The 15,591-nt window shown below is 46.5% G+C and overlaps 1 protein-coding gene across 6 annotated transcripts in view; it reads left to right on the top strand.

Moving 5' to 3' along the window:
- Positions 1–15,591, top strand: part of WASF1 (WASP family member 1) — a 127,154-nt gene that overhangs the window by 74,420 nt on the left and 37,143 nt on the right. For all 6 annotated transcript variants that reach the window (XM_060238113.1, XM_060238095.1, XM_060238087.1 and 3 more), the window contains one exon: positions 3,986–4,142. In XM_060238113.1, the coding sequence (XP_060094096.1) occupies positions 4,010–4,142 (133 nt within the window). In that variant the 5' untranslated portion in view covers positions 3,986–4,009. The remainder of the gene's footprint in view (positions 1–3,985; positions 4,143–15,591) is intronic.

Genomic DNA, 15,591 nt, shown 5'->3' with positions numbered 1-15,591 from the left:
TCCACACAAGGAAACAGGTCAGCTCACCAAGCTTCAACCCCGGAAGGTCTCGAGAGAAAGAGCTCTTGAGTGGTGCCTCATGGGGATGGGGGGAGGCGCGACAAATGAGGGGCTCCAAGGCGCCCAATAATTATGCCCTGAGATGGTCAAGCATCTAGTCACTCTGTCTGGGGGGGGGGGGGGGTCTTTGACTGCTTTTCATGCTTTGTGATGCAAAGACAGTAACAGCAGTTTTCAACTCCCAAGTAGGATGTTCCAGAACAAGTTCCTTGCCTAATTCCCAAAGAAGCCTCAGTGACCCACAAGTTCTTGATATTGCAGGGCAAGTTGTGAGTGCTGACAGAGACTGGCTCGCTCTGTAGTTACGGAAGGTGACCTTGTAGGTCTGCCTCTCTGCTGCCTTCCTCTGCCTTGCCATCATGCCTGATAGCCTACTAGGACTGCTATGGGCAGGCTGCGGGGAAGGAACTGAGCAGGGGCGGCAGGGCAGGCACGGGTGGGGGAGTGGCGGGGCTATGGCCAGCTTTGCCTGCCATGAGGCGGGAAGGAAGGGCATGGGTGGCGGGAAAATAGGGGTGGGGGGAGGGTCTGGTCTAGGGTGCCAAAAACCTTGGTGCTGACCCTGTGCACAACCCTGGAGAAAAGGTCATACCCCACCACAAATTTTGTTAGTTTAAGGTGCTACTAGGCTTTTACTCTTTCCTACTTCTTCAAACAGACTAATGCAGCTACCCATTTTGATCTGTCCAGAAGAGACAAGTCAGATAAAAAGGGCAACAGAGGCAGTGAAAGACCTGCATGTTTCCCGCATGAAGATCAGGTACTCTTGTAGGTGCAGAAATGCATCTTGTATTTAAGAGCTGTATATGTCTACAGCATGCCCACCTTGTCTTTAAAAGCATTTCATTTGTTCTACAAAACTTTTTTACATTTGCATTATAAAAGCAGTTTAAGAGTGTTATAAATAAATATATAAATACTGCCCTTGAAATTTAGTACTTGGTCTCCTGGTGGTAGGGGGAAAGCACCTCTTCAAATTCTTGGTATCGTGTTTCATAGACTCCAACTTTTAGTATTTAATTTTCTTCTCATTTGGCCACAAAGCTTTTTTAAAAATTGAGCTTTAACCATTCTCTTTTTTTTCTTCACTTTCTGCTGTTAATGTTTTTTTTAACTACAGCACTGACAGACATTCTTCTGATTAAATCAAGTTATTGCAATGAATTAAAATCAAGTTCTTGCAGTGAATTTGGGAATGTACCCAGGCTTGTTTTAACCTGGATTATTGATAGTTGCATGCCTGTAAATGGGGAAATGGTAGCAAAGAGTGCACCATATGAGAAGGAAAGGCACATTCTACCCTGCAACTAAGTCTCTGTTTATTCGTCATGCCCTGGGACTGGATATCCTCTTTAATCAGATGTGAGAATCAACACTAGCTGATGCTTTGATCATTGTCTGTTTCTTACAGGCTGACCTGTCTCCCACCTTAGTATGACATTCAGTCCAAGTGTGTTTTCTCTATCTCTCAGGACACCCTCTATAAAAACCTCATTGTTCTACTTTTTGAGGAATTTTAGTTCAAATAGGCAAAAAGTCCGTTGTGGAGAACACTTGATTGGTGGTGCCTTTGGATTGCTGACATACCTTCCAGTCATTCTTTATCAGTCTTCCAGCTTTTAAAATAATTTCATTTTAAAAAGAAAATAAAGTGAAGGATGAACATACAAATTGTCTATGTGCTGCTTTTTAAAACATGTACAAGCATGGGGGAAAAGGACAAGCTTGACAGCTCGTCTGCTGTTTGCTATGTATCACATCCAAGGCAAGTTGCAAAGTTGGAAGTCATACAGAGGAAGAATCTGCTGTGATCAGTGATGAGTCTACATCCATAGATTGCTTTCACAAAATGATAGAATTTAAACATGGAAAAAAATGTTATCCTGGACGGAGGCAGTGGAAGGTTTTAATTAATAGTCTAGATTTTCAGCTTTGCATTTATCCTTAGCTTGATGTTTAAGTAAAGCTAATATATTAATTTGTTCTGTTGCTCTGTAAATATTAATCATCACACATTTTTATACTTGAGCTTTTACTGCCTTCCGAGTTCAAGAAAGTTAACCATTTTATTGGTATTGCAGACTGAACGTGATGATAACATAGTACTCATCTCTTGAGTGGCCAATTTAGAACACAAGAGAAGTATTCTCTTAATTGGTAAAAATGTACAGTTAATTGTAATTTTCATTTACTGCTTGTTTCCTTTATGTTTCAAACAGTGAAAACATTGGCCTTCCAACTTGTTCAGTTTTATTTAAGAAATGAGGTTTATCTACCCAGACTACTTTAAACTAAACAAGACAACTGTGTTTCCTTTTAGCTGCTATTCCTTTATTATAGATGAAATGATCAAGAAGGCACATAGGCTGTGGGATTAGAATTTAATTATTTCTTTAAAACTCTGCTAAATCACTATGTACTATGTTGAGCAAAAACTTTTAATTATTAATGTTGTTCTCTAGTATCAGAACACAGAAATGACATAATGAAAGCTTAAGTATTTACTATAAGGCTAGTTTGTTTTTCAAAATGATGCTCATGCTGCTGAATTATTATTATTATTATTATTATTTTGCCAAAGCTTGAGGAATATTTTAACTTTTCAAAGTCATTAACAGTGCAATGTAAGAAATTATGGAGGAATTTTTGACTGATTACAATGTATAGTATAATATAGGTAATGGATTAGATCCAGGGTAACGTTAGCATGGGCACAAGGATTTCCTCTGGCATACTGTGATTTTTCTGCCTCCCCATTCCCTCAGCAACCCACAGTGCTGCCCCACCCCACCCCCACCCCCACCGAATTCTGCTCCTGGGGATTCTCCCCTTGGGCAGAAATCCTCCACCCACAGAAACATCTAGTTTGGATCCACATCAATAGAAGAAGCACTTATTGCAAGAACTTCCAGCTCTCATTACAAATGAATTTGTACATGACATCTCTATAAAGACTTTTCATAAAAACACTGCTTTGGTCAGAGAACTTTAAAACCCTGCTGATCACTAAAGTAGAATGAAGGACTGGTGTATACAGAAACTATACAATGTTTGTGATGCTTGTTCATAAAATTGAAATCAACAAAGTCACAGGATGGCTAAAATGCAGTTCTACTAACACTGGTCACACACTGTGGATCTCCTTTAGAGCAATATGCAAATGAAGGGATGGCTTTGGAAGCTACTTCTCAGATAGCATATTACTGAGAGATGAGGAAGAATTGCACCTGCTGCTTCCTGCCACTGTTGTCTGGGTGTATATGGTTTTGGTAAAGAGCTTTTAAAAGCCTGTGAAAGGGGTGCTCTTTCTATTTGCTTTGGAAGCTGTAATTAACTGTTTAGACGTAGCAAAAACCCTGAGCATTTTCCATCTGATTATTGTCCCGTAAACTAAGGCACTAGACCTATTCTGTAGAGAGCTATCCTGGTGTAATGGTTAAGAGGGGTGGGCTCTAATCTGGAGAATCGGGTTTGATTCCTCACTCTTCATGTGAAGCCTGATGGGTGACCTTGGGTCAATCACAGTTCTCTCAGCCCCACCTACCTCACAGGGTTCTGGTTGTGAAGAGAGGAAGAGAAAGGCAATTTTACGCCATTTTGAGACTCCTTATGATAAAGAAGGGTATAAAAACTTAGTCTTTTCTGTACCAAAATTGTATTTGGCATGATGATGCTTTGAAGTATTTCAAGGAGGTACTTTTATACATGGTTATTTCAGAATAGGCTCCTTTAAAAACCATTTATTTATGTCTGAGTAAATTAGCCTTTTAAAAACTGTGGCATTATCGGCCACTTCATTTGTAACATTGGTCAGGTAATGAAAGTTTTCCGCTAAAAATAAATTAGTATTAAATTAAGCATATTGACTTGCTTCAACACTGATAATTAAAACAAATTGTAATTCTTCTGTTCTTCCTCTTCATAGGTGTGCTGGTTTTGATACTTCAAGATGCCATTGGTAAAAAGAAACATAGACCCCAGATATCTTTGTCATACAGCACTGCCACGTGGCATCAAAAATGAACTAGAATGTGTTACCAATATCTCATTGGCAAACATTATTAGACAACTAAGCAGTCTAAGTAAGTATTCAGCACTTTTCTTTGACAACGAATTATGAGCTAAAGTTGTGTTTTATTACAAAAGCAGACTAACACTTTTAAAAATATTAGCTCATAATGTTTGTTTTTGAAATTATGTCTGACATGGTAATATATGAGTATAGTTGGAATAATGCCTGTAAAAGTTTTTGTTGAGTTTTCTTTTTCTCTGTTTGCATTTTAATAATTATTTGCCTCCCTTTGTTTTTTAAATTTACATACACCATATCGATACACTTACGGCAGATTATTATTTTTAGAATAAATGTTATAATCCTTTTGCTTAAAAGTATTGAGGATAGTAACTATGTCCTGAGTGCTAAATGAAGCATTAAAATAGTATGTAGGCAGCATATCATGCTTCCAGGGTTTAGCAAAAGAATGACTGGGGGTGATAGACTAGAATACAGGTTTTACAAGACTGTAGTTTATAGACTGACGGTTAGGTAAGATCAACAGCTGCCTGTACATGAGCATTCTCTATGGTGGCTCCCATCATGTGGAATTACTTGCCTGCCAGGGTCAGAAAGGCTCCCGCACTTCTAGGACAGGAGACAAATACCTCTATATGGTGTTGAATACCTGACCCTTAGCATTTCAGGGAGGTGCAGGAAGCTAAAGGTGAAAGAGATAGAGATCAGTTCCTTCAATTCACAGTTTATAGAATTTAATCCATGGTGCCCAACCTGCAGGAGGCTTAAGTGAAAGATGCTGGTGCAAAACCATCTTAGATAAAGTCAACAGGAGAGGAGGTTATCAAAAAGAAAACTGCAAAGGTAACCCAGATGTGAATAGATTTAAGCTACAGAGAAGAATCAAGGGCAATATAGACTTTGAGATGACCCTTTGCTTCACAGAAAACTGTATCTGTGGGAGACACAAAGGTTATAGAAGGCAGGTTTAGGCACGGCTCTATAACTTCTTTGAGAGCTGGAAGTTGAGATTGAGTACAATCATGAATTTTCATTAGTACTGTCTTTGTTATAGACAGCAATAGATACATTGCTATTGATTTTAAGAGTAGTTGAAGTAGACTGCATGGCATTTCCTAGGAACAAATTTTACATTAAATCAGCCTTATGCTTCTTGGGTGTTTATAGTAACTATACTGATCTTTTGCAAAAAAAAAAAACCCACCTGTTTAAGAACTGCTTAATTAATAAGAAGCAGTTGCAGTAGGTTTTACATTCTTATATTATTACTTCTGGCCAGAGTCCTGAATTATCTTCAGTTCATTGAAAATCTGTTCATTCATTCCCCACACCAAAATTGAATAATTTTGAAAATGTTGTTTTTAACATAACTGCTCTGAGCTAAATTTTGCTTTACCTTTTTAACAGCAAAGAAAAACAGAAGCAATAAACATATCCCCCTCCATATTGGTATATTCATTTGAAATGAATGAACACTTCATAAGCTCTGGAACCTTACAGGGGTTCTCCCCTGAGCTGTAAGCACTTCAAAAGGCTGTCAGGTGGAGTGGAGTGTTAGCCTGAACTCCCACTGTTGCTATTGAATTCTAACCACCATTAGCATTTCTCTACTGTGTCAGCCAAATTAATCCTTCTGAGGCAATAGCTGTAGCATGCACAAGCATCTCTGGAAGATTAAAAGTTTCCAGCTCCTTCAGGATCCCTGACCCAGAAGTTAGTTATGTCTTGGCTGAAAAAAATCATGCATTTCTCTTTTCCTAGTGTTCTGCATACTGGAATAAGAGACAGGTTGTTGATGTCTTGTCTGTTCTGTTTAATTTCTGAAATTAAATATTTGTTGTTAAATTTGTTTTTATTTGCATTCAATGATATATTGTAAAAAATTTACCCAGTAGTGCTAAAATTGTTAACTCAGAATATAAATAGCAATAAAAGGTTGAGGCTAGGAAAATATTTGGTAGCTAGACCTGTGCTATTCTTGTTATTCTTTCTCTTTTGGGATTGTCTTTGAGGTACCACTTTTTCCCAACCATTACTTCTTCAGGAGGTTAGTAGCAAAAATGCCAATAAGGAGAACATGCACAGAGATCAGGTTTTGAAAGGATTGACAAATATTTCATATTTTATAACATCCCAGAGTAACATAGAAAAGCCATATTTGCTAAGGCAACCACACTGTTTGGTTTACCTTGTCATTGTGTAAGTTCTCAGTACTAAAAAAGATCATAGAATATATTGGGTTGGATCTAACCAGCTTTTTCAGTCATGAAAAAAAGAAGGCTGTGCTTGATATAAAAGTAATGTGGGATGATAAATATAATGAGGAAAATTTGGCAAAATTGTGCAAAAAAGCTGACTGGATCCCACCCCCTTTTTTGTATAGATTTGGTTAAAAAAAAATTCTCCGTTCTGAAGCATCTTTTGCAGAAATCTTCTAAAGAATACCACTGGTATTTTTTGCTTTCTTTAATTATTTATTGTAAACAGGATACCTCTTAGTACCTAGAACACTCCCCCATCCATTTCCCTTGCTCTGTGCTGATAATTATTCACTTGGGGTTTACTAGAGCTGTGTCAGCTGTAGCCGCTGGATTTACGGGTCCCACCAGTTTCATTTTAATACTTTTTAGACCAATGTTCTATTTTTAAGACTTCAAAGCATGTATTATTGATTGCTTGATATCCTGTAGCAATCATTAAAGAAATTTGTGATAGTTCTGTCCCATTTGTATTCTTGTAGGGCAGCATATACAGTTCTCGCCTTCCCTTTCCAGTCCTTTTAATAACTCTGGGAGGTAGGTTATGTTGAGAGGGTGACTAGTCCAAGGTTACCCATTGAGTAAGCTTCATGGCTGTGTGGGAATTTGGGCCCATATCTTCTGAGTGCTAGTCCGACATGCCAAGCAGTGTATCAAGCGGGCGGGGGGGAGGGGTGGCTTTTTTCATACGGGAGGATTGCTCCTTCAGGATACTTCCGCTGCCAGCGATCAAGGGCGTGGAGTGTGTGGGTCTGGTGTGGGACATTGGGGAGAGTTTGGCAATCTGGCTGGTGTACCGTCCGCCTAACGCACCGGCCAGTGCCCTGCCATCCCTGATGGAGGCTGTAGCAGTCTGGGCATTGGAGCACCCTCGACTTATAGTCCTGGGTGACTTCAATGTCCATGCTGAGGACGCAGCTTCCACTCGTGCGACGGACCTGGTGCTTTCCATGGCAGCACTAGGACTTTCCCAATATGTAACAGCGCCCACGCATCAGGCTGGACACACACTAGACCTGATTTTTGCGGCGGGAGTAGTAGTGGATCAGATATCTGCCGAGGCAGTGCCATGGTCTGACCACCAGGCCCTGAAGGCTCGTGTGGACATGCCACCCCTGTCCCGTTTAGGCGGTGAGCAGATTTTGGCTCGCCCGCATAGTCAGATGGACCCGTTGCGGCTTCAAACAGCTATACAGGATCCTTGGCCCACCGGCGACTTGTTGGATGAGCTAGTGGAGACCTGGAATAACCGGCTCTCCGAGGCCATCGACGAAATCGCTCCCCGACGTCCTCTTCATCCTCGATCACGATCCGCTCCGTGGTATACCCCGGAGCTGCGATCAATGAAGCGACGATTAAGACGACTAGAGAGACAATGGCGCTACGCTCGTGACGAAGCTACGAGAACATCATATAGGTCATTTATGAGGACCTATGAGATGGCTATTCGGATTGCAAAGAATCGCATCTGCGACCTCGCACCCAGCACAATTGTTTAGTATAATTCGGTCATTAACAGAATTACCGCAGGGCAAACAAAATAATAGAGAATTGGAAATAGGCTGTGAGGCTTTTGCGAGCTTTTTCGCAGATAAGGTCTCGTCGCTCCGACATGATCTACCCGCTATAATTAATACAGTAGATGAACTTGGGGCACCGAGCACGTCTTCTGGTTCAATTCTGGACTCCTTCGGTCCACTCAGTCTGGAGGAAGTCGACAGGATCCTTGCAGCTGTGCGCCCTACGACCTGTAGGTTAGACCCGTTCCCGTCTTGGCTTATAAAGGCTAGCCAAACATGGCTGCGTGAACCACTACAGGACATTATCAACAGGTCCCTGACTGAAGGGATCTTTCCCACACCTCTTAAAGAGGCAGTGGTCCGTCCCCTCTTAAAAAAACCATCAGCAGACCCGGCCATATTGGCGAACTATCGGCCGGTGTCAAACCTTCCCTTTCTGGGCAAGGTCATAGAGCGGGCGGTAGCGATTCAGCTGCAGGGATTCCTGGAGGACACTTCCGCACTGGATCCATTCCAGTCCGGCTTCCGGCCAGGTCACGGGACGGAGACAGTTCTGGTCGCCCTCATAGATGACTGTATGCGACATCTGGACCATGGCGGTTCCGCAGTGCTGTTGTTATTAGATCTGTCAGCCGCTTTTGACACGGTTGACCATCAGCTACTGACTAGCCGCCTTGCCGATGTGGGGATTCAGGGATTGGCCTTACAGTGGCTGACCTCCTTTCTCCAAGATCGGGGACAAAGGGTGGTGATAGGGGAGGAAGCATCCCAGAGGCACTCTCTTAGCTGTGGGGTGCTGCAGGGAGCGGTCCTATCCCCGATGCTATTTAATATCTATATGCGCCCCCTTGCCCAGATTGTCAGGAGGTACGGACTAGGCTGCCATCAATATGCGGATGACACCCAGCTCTATCTATTGATGGGTGGCCAGTCTGACTGTACCCTGGAAAATCTAGACCTGGCGTTACAAGCCGTGGCCTCTTGGCTCAGACTGAGTCGGCTGAAATTGAATCTGACGAAGACAGAGATTCTCTACCTGGGTCGGGGCGGTCCGGGGAGAGAGATCCAGCTGCCGGCCCTTGACAGGGTACCATTGATACCGGTCCCTAAGGTCAAGAGCTTAGGCGTGCTTCTTGAGTCCTCCCTTACAATGGAGGCTCAGGTGGCAGCCACTGTTAGATCTGCCTTTTTTCATCTTCGGCAAGCGCGGCAGCTGGCCCCTTACCTGGAGCGCAACGACTTAGCGACGGTAATCCATGCTACGGTCACCTCAAGAATAGATCACTGTAATGCTCTCTACATGGGGCTACCCTTGATGCTAACCCGGAGACTACAGCTAGTGCAGAACGCTGCGGCACGGCTGCTAACGGGGCTGCCGCGACGGCAGCACATTCAGCCAATGCTGAGAGAGCTGCACTGGTTGCCTGTTGTATTCCGAGTTCGCTTCAAGGTGTTGGTATTAACCTTTAAAGCCCTCTATGTGTCAGAACTTGTAACTGTTACTTTGCTTGCATTGACCAAACTGACTCCATGCTGTAATTTAGAGTGCCTGACAACGGTCATTAACCCTGGCCCCTCTGCTATGCCAAATATTTAGGGCAGTAGGGCAGGCGGCAGATAGTCCCTGCTTAGCATCCACAGGTGCCCTTTGAAGACAGGCCGTTTGGCCTTCACAACAGGGGAGCATCCTCCCTTCTGATAACGAAAGCTGGGAAGACGAGACAACTGTTTGAGACCGTGTGAATAATTGTTTTATTGTGCTTTGCTGCTGGCATAAAATGTAACCAACTGCCAAGAATCGCCATTACTGTTATTTCGTTACTCTAGCACTGTAGTTCTTCAATAAAGATCCTAACTTGTAACAAGTATCGGACTTGACTGAAGTTCATCCAAGTTCTGACATTATAACAGTAATCCTTATTTTGGACTTATCTGTACTGGCAACCTGGCCCGATGGCGGCAAAGGCTCCAGACAACGGAGAGCCCAACATCCCACCCGACGAGGAACCCCTCGACCCGAAGGTGACCGGAGCGAGGAGGAAGCTTAAGGTCCCCGCGCCTTTTTCCGTTGACGCCTTCCCCTCCCGGACCTGGAGCCCGAGGAAGTCTACGGCCGCCATGGAGGCCGCGGAGCAACGCTACCGAATCCTCGCTACGGGCGGCGGAGAGGACGAAGGGGACGAGCCCAGAGACGAGGGGCTCGGCACCTACGGCGGAGGGGACCCGATCCGAACACTACGCAACGAGTTGTTCGATTGGGTGAAGGAGATCCACGACGAGGTCCATGCATCTCGAACCTTGATGGCAGAAGAGATGCAGCAGAACCTGGGGGCGATTCGCGATCAAATACGAGCACTCCAGGGGGCAGTACCCGTGGGCCAGATTCCGGGCGGAGGAGGTCCAGCAGGCCCCCCAGCGGGTCCTCCAGCCGGTCCTCCGGCCGGTCCCCCAGCCGGACCTCCCGCGGGTCCTCCAGCGGGCCCCCCGGCGGGCCCTCCAGCCGGTCCTCCAGCCGGCCCCCCGGCAGGCCCGCCCGCAGGACCACCCGCCGGTCCCCCGGTGGGCCCCCCAGCCCCACCACCCGGCGGACCGGCTGCTCCGGTGATACCGGCCCCTGCCGCCCCGGTCGGGGGCGACGGGGGGGGCCAGAGAACTAAAAATCACGTTCGATGGGGACGGAGACGAGGTGGAGTACTTCACGATCCAGTGCAACACGTTCTTTACGCACTGGGGAGCGGGCTACCCTACAGAGGCGAGCCGAGTCGACCACATCGCCTCCAAGCTACGAGGGCCGGCTCGGAAATGGTACGTGGGGCTCTACACGGGAAGGAAGCCCGAGTTAGCCACGGTGGCCGATTTCCTGCAGGCGATGCTCCGGCAGTATGGAGATCCCCTACGAGAGGAGAAGGCCATCGCGGCCCTGCAAAGGATAGAACAGGGCAACCGCACCACCCGCGAGTACGCCACTGAATTCATGGGCCTCTGCGCGGCAGCCAGGGGTTGGAACGAAGTGATGAAATACACCGCGTTCAAGAACGGCCTGAACGCGAACATCCTAGATCGGTGTTACCACCAGGGGAGACCGGACACCCTGGTGGGCTGGATCCAGCTGGCGGGAGAGGTGGAAACAGACCTCCAGCATGTCGGGATGCGACGCCAGCAACAAGGCAAGAAGGGGGGGAAGCCGGGCCCCTCCCCGAGTAAAGTGGAAGGGAAACGAGGCCCCGCGACTTCGACCCCCTCGGCCACGGCTCGGAAGTGCTTCAGATGTGGGGACCCCAACCACTTAGCCGCCAACTGCCCGGTGAAACCAACGCCGACACCGCCGCCGCCCAAACCGGCGTCCACCACACAGAAAAAGAAAGGCAGCCGCTTGAAGGAGCCCAGTCGGGGCGCCGCCGCCACCTCCTTGGCGATTGACGAGGATGTTACCACCGTAGAAGAATCCAGCGAGGAGTCCTGGGAGCAGGAGTCGGCGGGAAACGACAACGACCTGCTTTAATCAGTGCCGCAACTGATCGAACTGATCCCAGGGCAGACCCTACCGAAGGCAAAACTGTACTCAATGGGGTGGGCAGAGAAAGCGGAACTGAGAAAATTCATTGACAAAAATTTGAAGCGGGGTTTCATCCGGCCGGCCACGGCCCCCCATGCAGCCCCGGTCCTATTCCGCAAGAAAAAGGACGGGGGGCTTAGACTTTGCACAGATTTTCGCGGGATAAACGGGATTTCCATGTCCAATGCTTATCCGATCCCGCTGATAAGAGACCTATTGAACACAGTGGCCGAGGGAAAGATCTTCACCAAACTCGATCTCCGAGACGCGTACTTCCGCGTACGGATTAAGGAGGGAGACGAGTGGAAAACAGCATTCAACACACCCATGGGACAGTTTGAGTACTTAGTGATGCCCTTCGGGCTGCAAGGGCGCCGGGGGTTTTCATGAACTTTATAAATGAAGTGTTAAGAGAATTTCTGTATAAGGGGGTAGTGGTGTACCTTGATGACATCATTATTTGTAATGTAATGTAAAATGTAATGTAAAATTTTATTTATATCCCGCCCTCCCCGCCGAAGCAGGCTCAGGGCGGCTAACAGCATTTCAGGTAAACAATAGTAATAAAAACATTAAATTCACATTAAAATTCACATTAAAATAAATTCATTATTTATTCGAAAGATCTCGAATCGCATGTACCCTTGGTGAGGAAGGTGTTGGCTACCTTGTGCAAGAACAAACTGTATGCTAAATTGTCTAAATGTGAGTTCCACAAGACGGAACTAGATTACCTGGGATTTCGAGTATCGGGGGAGGGGCTGGCCATGGACCCCGCCAAAATTCAAGCGGTTCTAGATTGGGAACCTCCCCGAACCCGACGGCAGCTACAATCTTTTCTCGGGTTCACAAATTTTTACCGCGGATTCATTAAGGGGTTCGCCCGGGTGATGCTCCCCCTCACAGAGCTTCTAAAAACAAAGGGAAAAGGGGATGAAGCAAAAAAGCCCGGCGCGCGCCTAACATGGACGCCGGAGTGCCACCAAGCTTTCCAAGAGCTCAAACGACTCTTCACCTCTGAACCAATATTGGCTCACCCCAATGAATTGAAACCCTTCGTGGTGCAACGCGACGCTTCCGATGTCGCCGTAGGAGCCATATTGATGCAGAGGAACGAAGAGGGGGAACTACGTCCCTGCGCGTATATCTCTCACAAATTTTCAAACGAGCAAAGAAACTGGTCGGTCTGGGACAAGGAGGCGTTTGCAGTAATGTTTGCTCTAAAGACATGGAGATCCTGGTTAGAGGGAGCCCGAGTCCCCTTCGAGATTTGGACCGATCACAAAAATCTGGAGGCCCTCACCGGCCGCCGCAAACTGACTGCCAAGCAGATCCGATGGGCGGGGTTCTTTGCTAAATTTGACTTTGTATTAAAATATATCCCCGGCACCAAGAACTTTTTGGCCGACACACTATCCCGCCTACCTCAGCACGAAAGTCAGAGGGAGGAGGTAGTCGATTCTCTCATTCCCCCCTCGGCCGTCGCAGGGGGGGTCACCACCCGTTCAGGAAAAAAACCCGGGACCCCTGAGTTGCCAGAAAAGGAGCGCTTCGCCACAGAGGCAGAGTTGGAGGGAGGTGAACGCCCTGAAGGGCTCGAGAGGGGTGAGGGGGGAATCTGGCTTCACAAGGGGAAAGTCTACGTGCCTAAGTCCCTGAGGAAGGAGGTCTTGGAACAGAGCCACTCTAACCGCCTAGCGGGTCACTTCGGGTATGTGAAAACCCTCAATTTGATCATCTGACAATTCTGGTGGCCCAAACTAAAGAAGGACGTTTCTGAATTCGTGCTCGCATGCCCCACTTGCATCATGTCCAAACGGCGGGGAGGGAAGCCCCCGGGTCATCTCGTTCCCCTCCCCATGGCCAATCGCCCATGGGCAGTAGTGTCAATGGACTTTATAGTAGAACTACCTCCCTCCCAAGGGAAAACAGTGATACTGGTAGTAGTTGACACTTTCTCCAAACAAGCCCATTTCATCCCCTGCAAAAAACTTCCCACAGCCAAGAAGTTGGCCCAATTATTCTTTAATCACGTGGTCCGACTACACTCGTTCCCGGAAAAGGTCATTAGCGACCGCGGGCCACAGTTCGTTGCCAACTTCTGGCGGGAGTTTTGCAAACTAGCAGGCATCGAGCAGGGGCTTAGCTCCGCGTACCACCCGCAAACGGACGGACAGAAGGAGAGGGTGAACGGGCTTCTCGAGCAATATTTGAGGTGCTATATCAACTACCAACAAACGAATTGGGTGGAGCTCCTCCCCCTCGCAGAATATGGGTACAATAACAGTCTCCATAGCTCCACAAAAACCTCCCCGTTCCAAATAGTCAATGGGTATGAAGGAAAACCGTTCCCCAACCTCTCCCTGCCATCCGGATCCCAGGAACCCACTTCATGCCAACAATGGTGGGAGGGACTGAGGGAAGGGTGGAAAGTGATTCAAGAGAATCTGGAGGAGGCGAAAAAGGAATACAAACAGCACTTTGACAAAAAGCATGCCCTCCAGTGGGAATTGAAAGAGGGAGAGACAGTGTTCCTGTCCACTAAAAACCTGCCCCTTCCGCAGGGGTGCCGCAAACTTGCGCTAAAATACCCGGGTCCGTTCAAAATAAAAAAGGTTATCAACAAAGTGACCGTGGAACTAGAGTTGCCCAAATCATTAAGTAAGATCCACCCTGTTTTTCATTGCAGCCTTCTTCGCAAGGATCCTGGAGCTACGCAATTTCATCCTCGCCCCCCGGAACCGCCTCCGACCCTAGTGAAGGGTCAGAGTCGCCATGAGGTGCTGGAAATCCTGGACTCTAAAGTCCAAAGGGGGGTACTGTACTACCTTATCAGGTGGAAATACTTTCCCCCTAGCTGTGATGAATGGGTGAAAGCTAGCGATGTATCTGCCCCGCAACTGCTTAAAAAGTTTCACCTACTGTACCCACACAAGCCCAAGGCGAAGAGCTTAGGGGGGGCAGTATGTCAGAACTTGTAACTGTTACTTTGCTTGCATTGACCAAACTGACTCCATGCTGTAATTTAGAGTGCCTGACAACGGTCATTAACCCTGGCCCCTCTGCTATGCCAAATATTTAGGGCAGTAGGGCAGGCGGCAGATAGTCTCTGCTTAGCATCCACAGGTGCCCTTTGAAGACAGGCCGTTTGGCCTTCACAACAGGGGAGCATCCTCCCTTCTGATAACGAAAGCTGGGAAGACGAGACAACTGTTTGAGACCGTGTGAATAATTGTTTTATTGTGCTTTGCTGCTGGCATAAAATGTAACCAACTGCCAAGAATCGCCATTACTGTTATTTCGTTACTCTAGCACTGTAGTTCTTCAATAAAGATCCTAACTTGTAACAAGTATCGGACTTGACTGAAGTTCATCCAAGTTCTGACACTATGGTCAGGGACCTGCCTATCTACGGGACCGCCTTTCCCCATATATCCCCCAGAGAGCACTGCGATCAGGGACAAAAAATCTGTTGTCCGCCCCTGGCCCAAGAGAAGCCAGGCTATGTGTAACGAGATCCAGGGCTTTTTCGGTGGCAGCGCCAGAACTTTGGAACACCCTCCCAGAAGCTATAAGGGCCCTGCGGGATTTATCTGCGTTCCGCAGGGCCTGTAAGACCGAACTGTTTAAACAGGCTTTTGTGATCTAACTGAAAAAGGGCTGCCACCGGACACCGGTGGGTCTGATCATAGTTAAGAAGTCAATACCGCCTATACTGGATTGAAATAGCGCTATAGAATGGTTTTAAAGTTGATATGTAAATTATGGTTTTATATGTTTTATTGGATTAATTGTTTTATAATGTTGTAAGCCGCCCTGAGTCCGCTTGCGGAGAGGGCGGGATATAAATGAAAAGTAATAAATAAATAAATAATAAATACTGACTCATCTACTTTAGGCTTTCTGACTTGAAAACTCCGGAATTACTGGACTAGCAGAAAGTCCCTATTCCAGGTTTCTGCCCTCAGTATGTTTGCTGTCTGCAGTATCCTGATGTATACTGTTCTCTATAACCAGAAACATGAACAGGTTTGCTGTGATTTATTACGTCCTCTGTCTCTGCCCAGCAGTCATGTTAAATTATGGTGCCTTCGGAGGATATAAGAAGCCAAAAGTCTTTGGATATTTGTCTCTCCTTTCTTCACCAAGCAGTTGATTTCAAGA

The sequence above is a fragment of the Heteronotia binoei genome, chromosome 1, assembly GCF_032191835.1.
Source record: "Heteronotia binoei isolate CCM8104 ecotype False Entrance Well chromosome 1, APGP_CSIRO_Hbin_v1, whole genome shotgun sequence".
NCBI classification, from domain to species: domain Eukaryota; kingdom Metazoa; phylum Chordata; class Lepidosauria; order Squamata; family Gekkonidae; genus Heteronotia; species Heteronotia binoei.
This window is presented reverse-complemented; position numbering and strand designations above follow the sequence as displayed.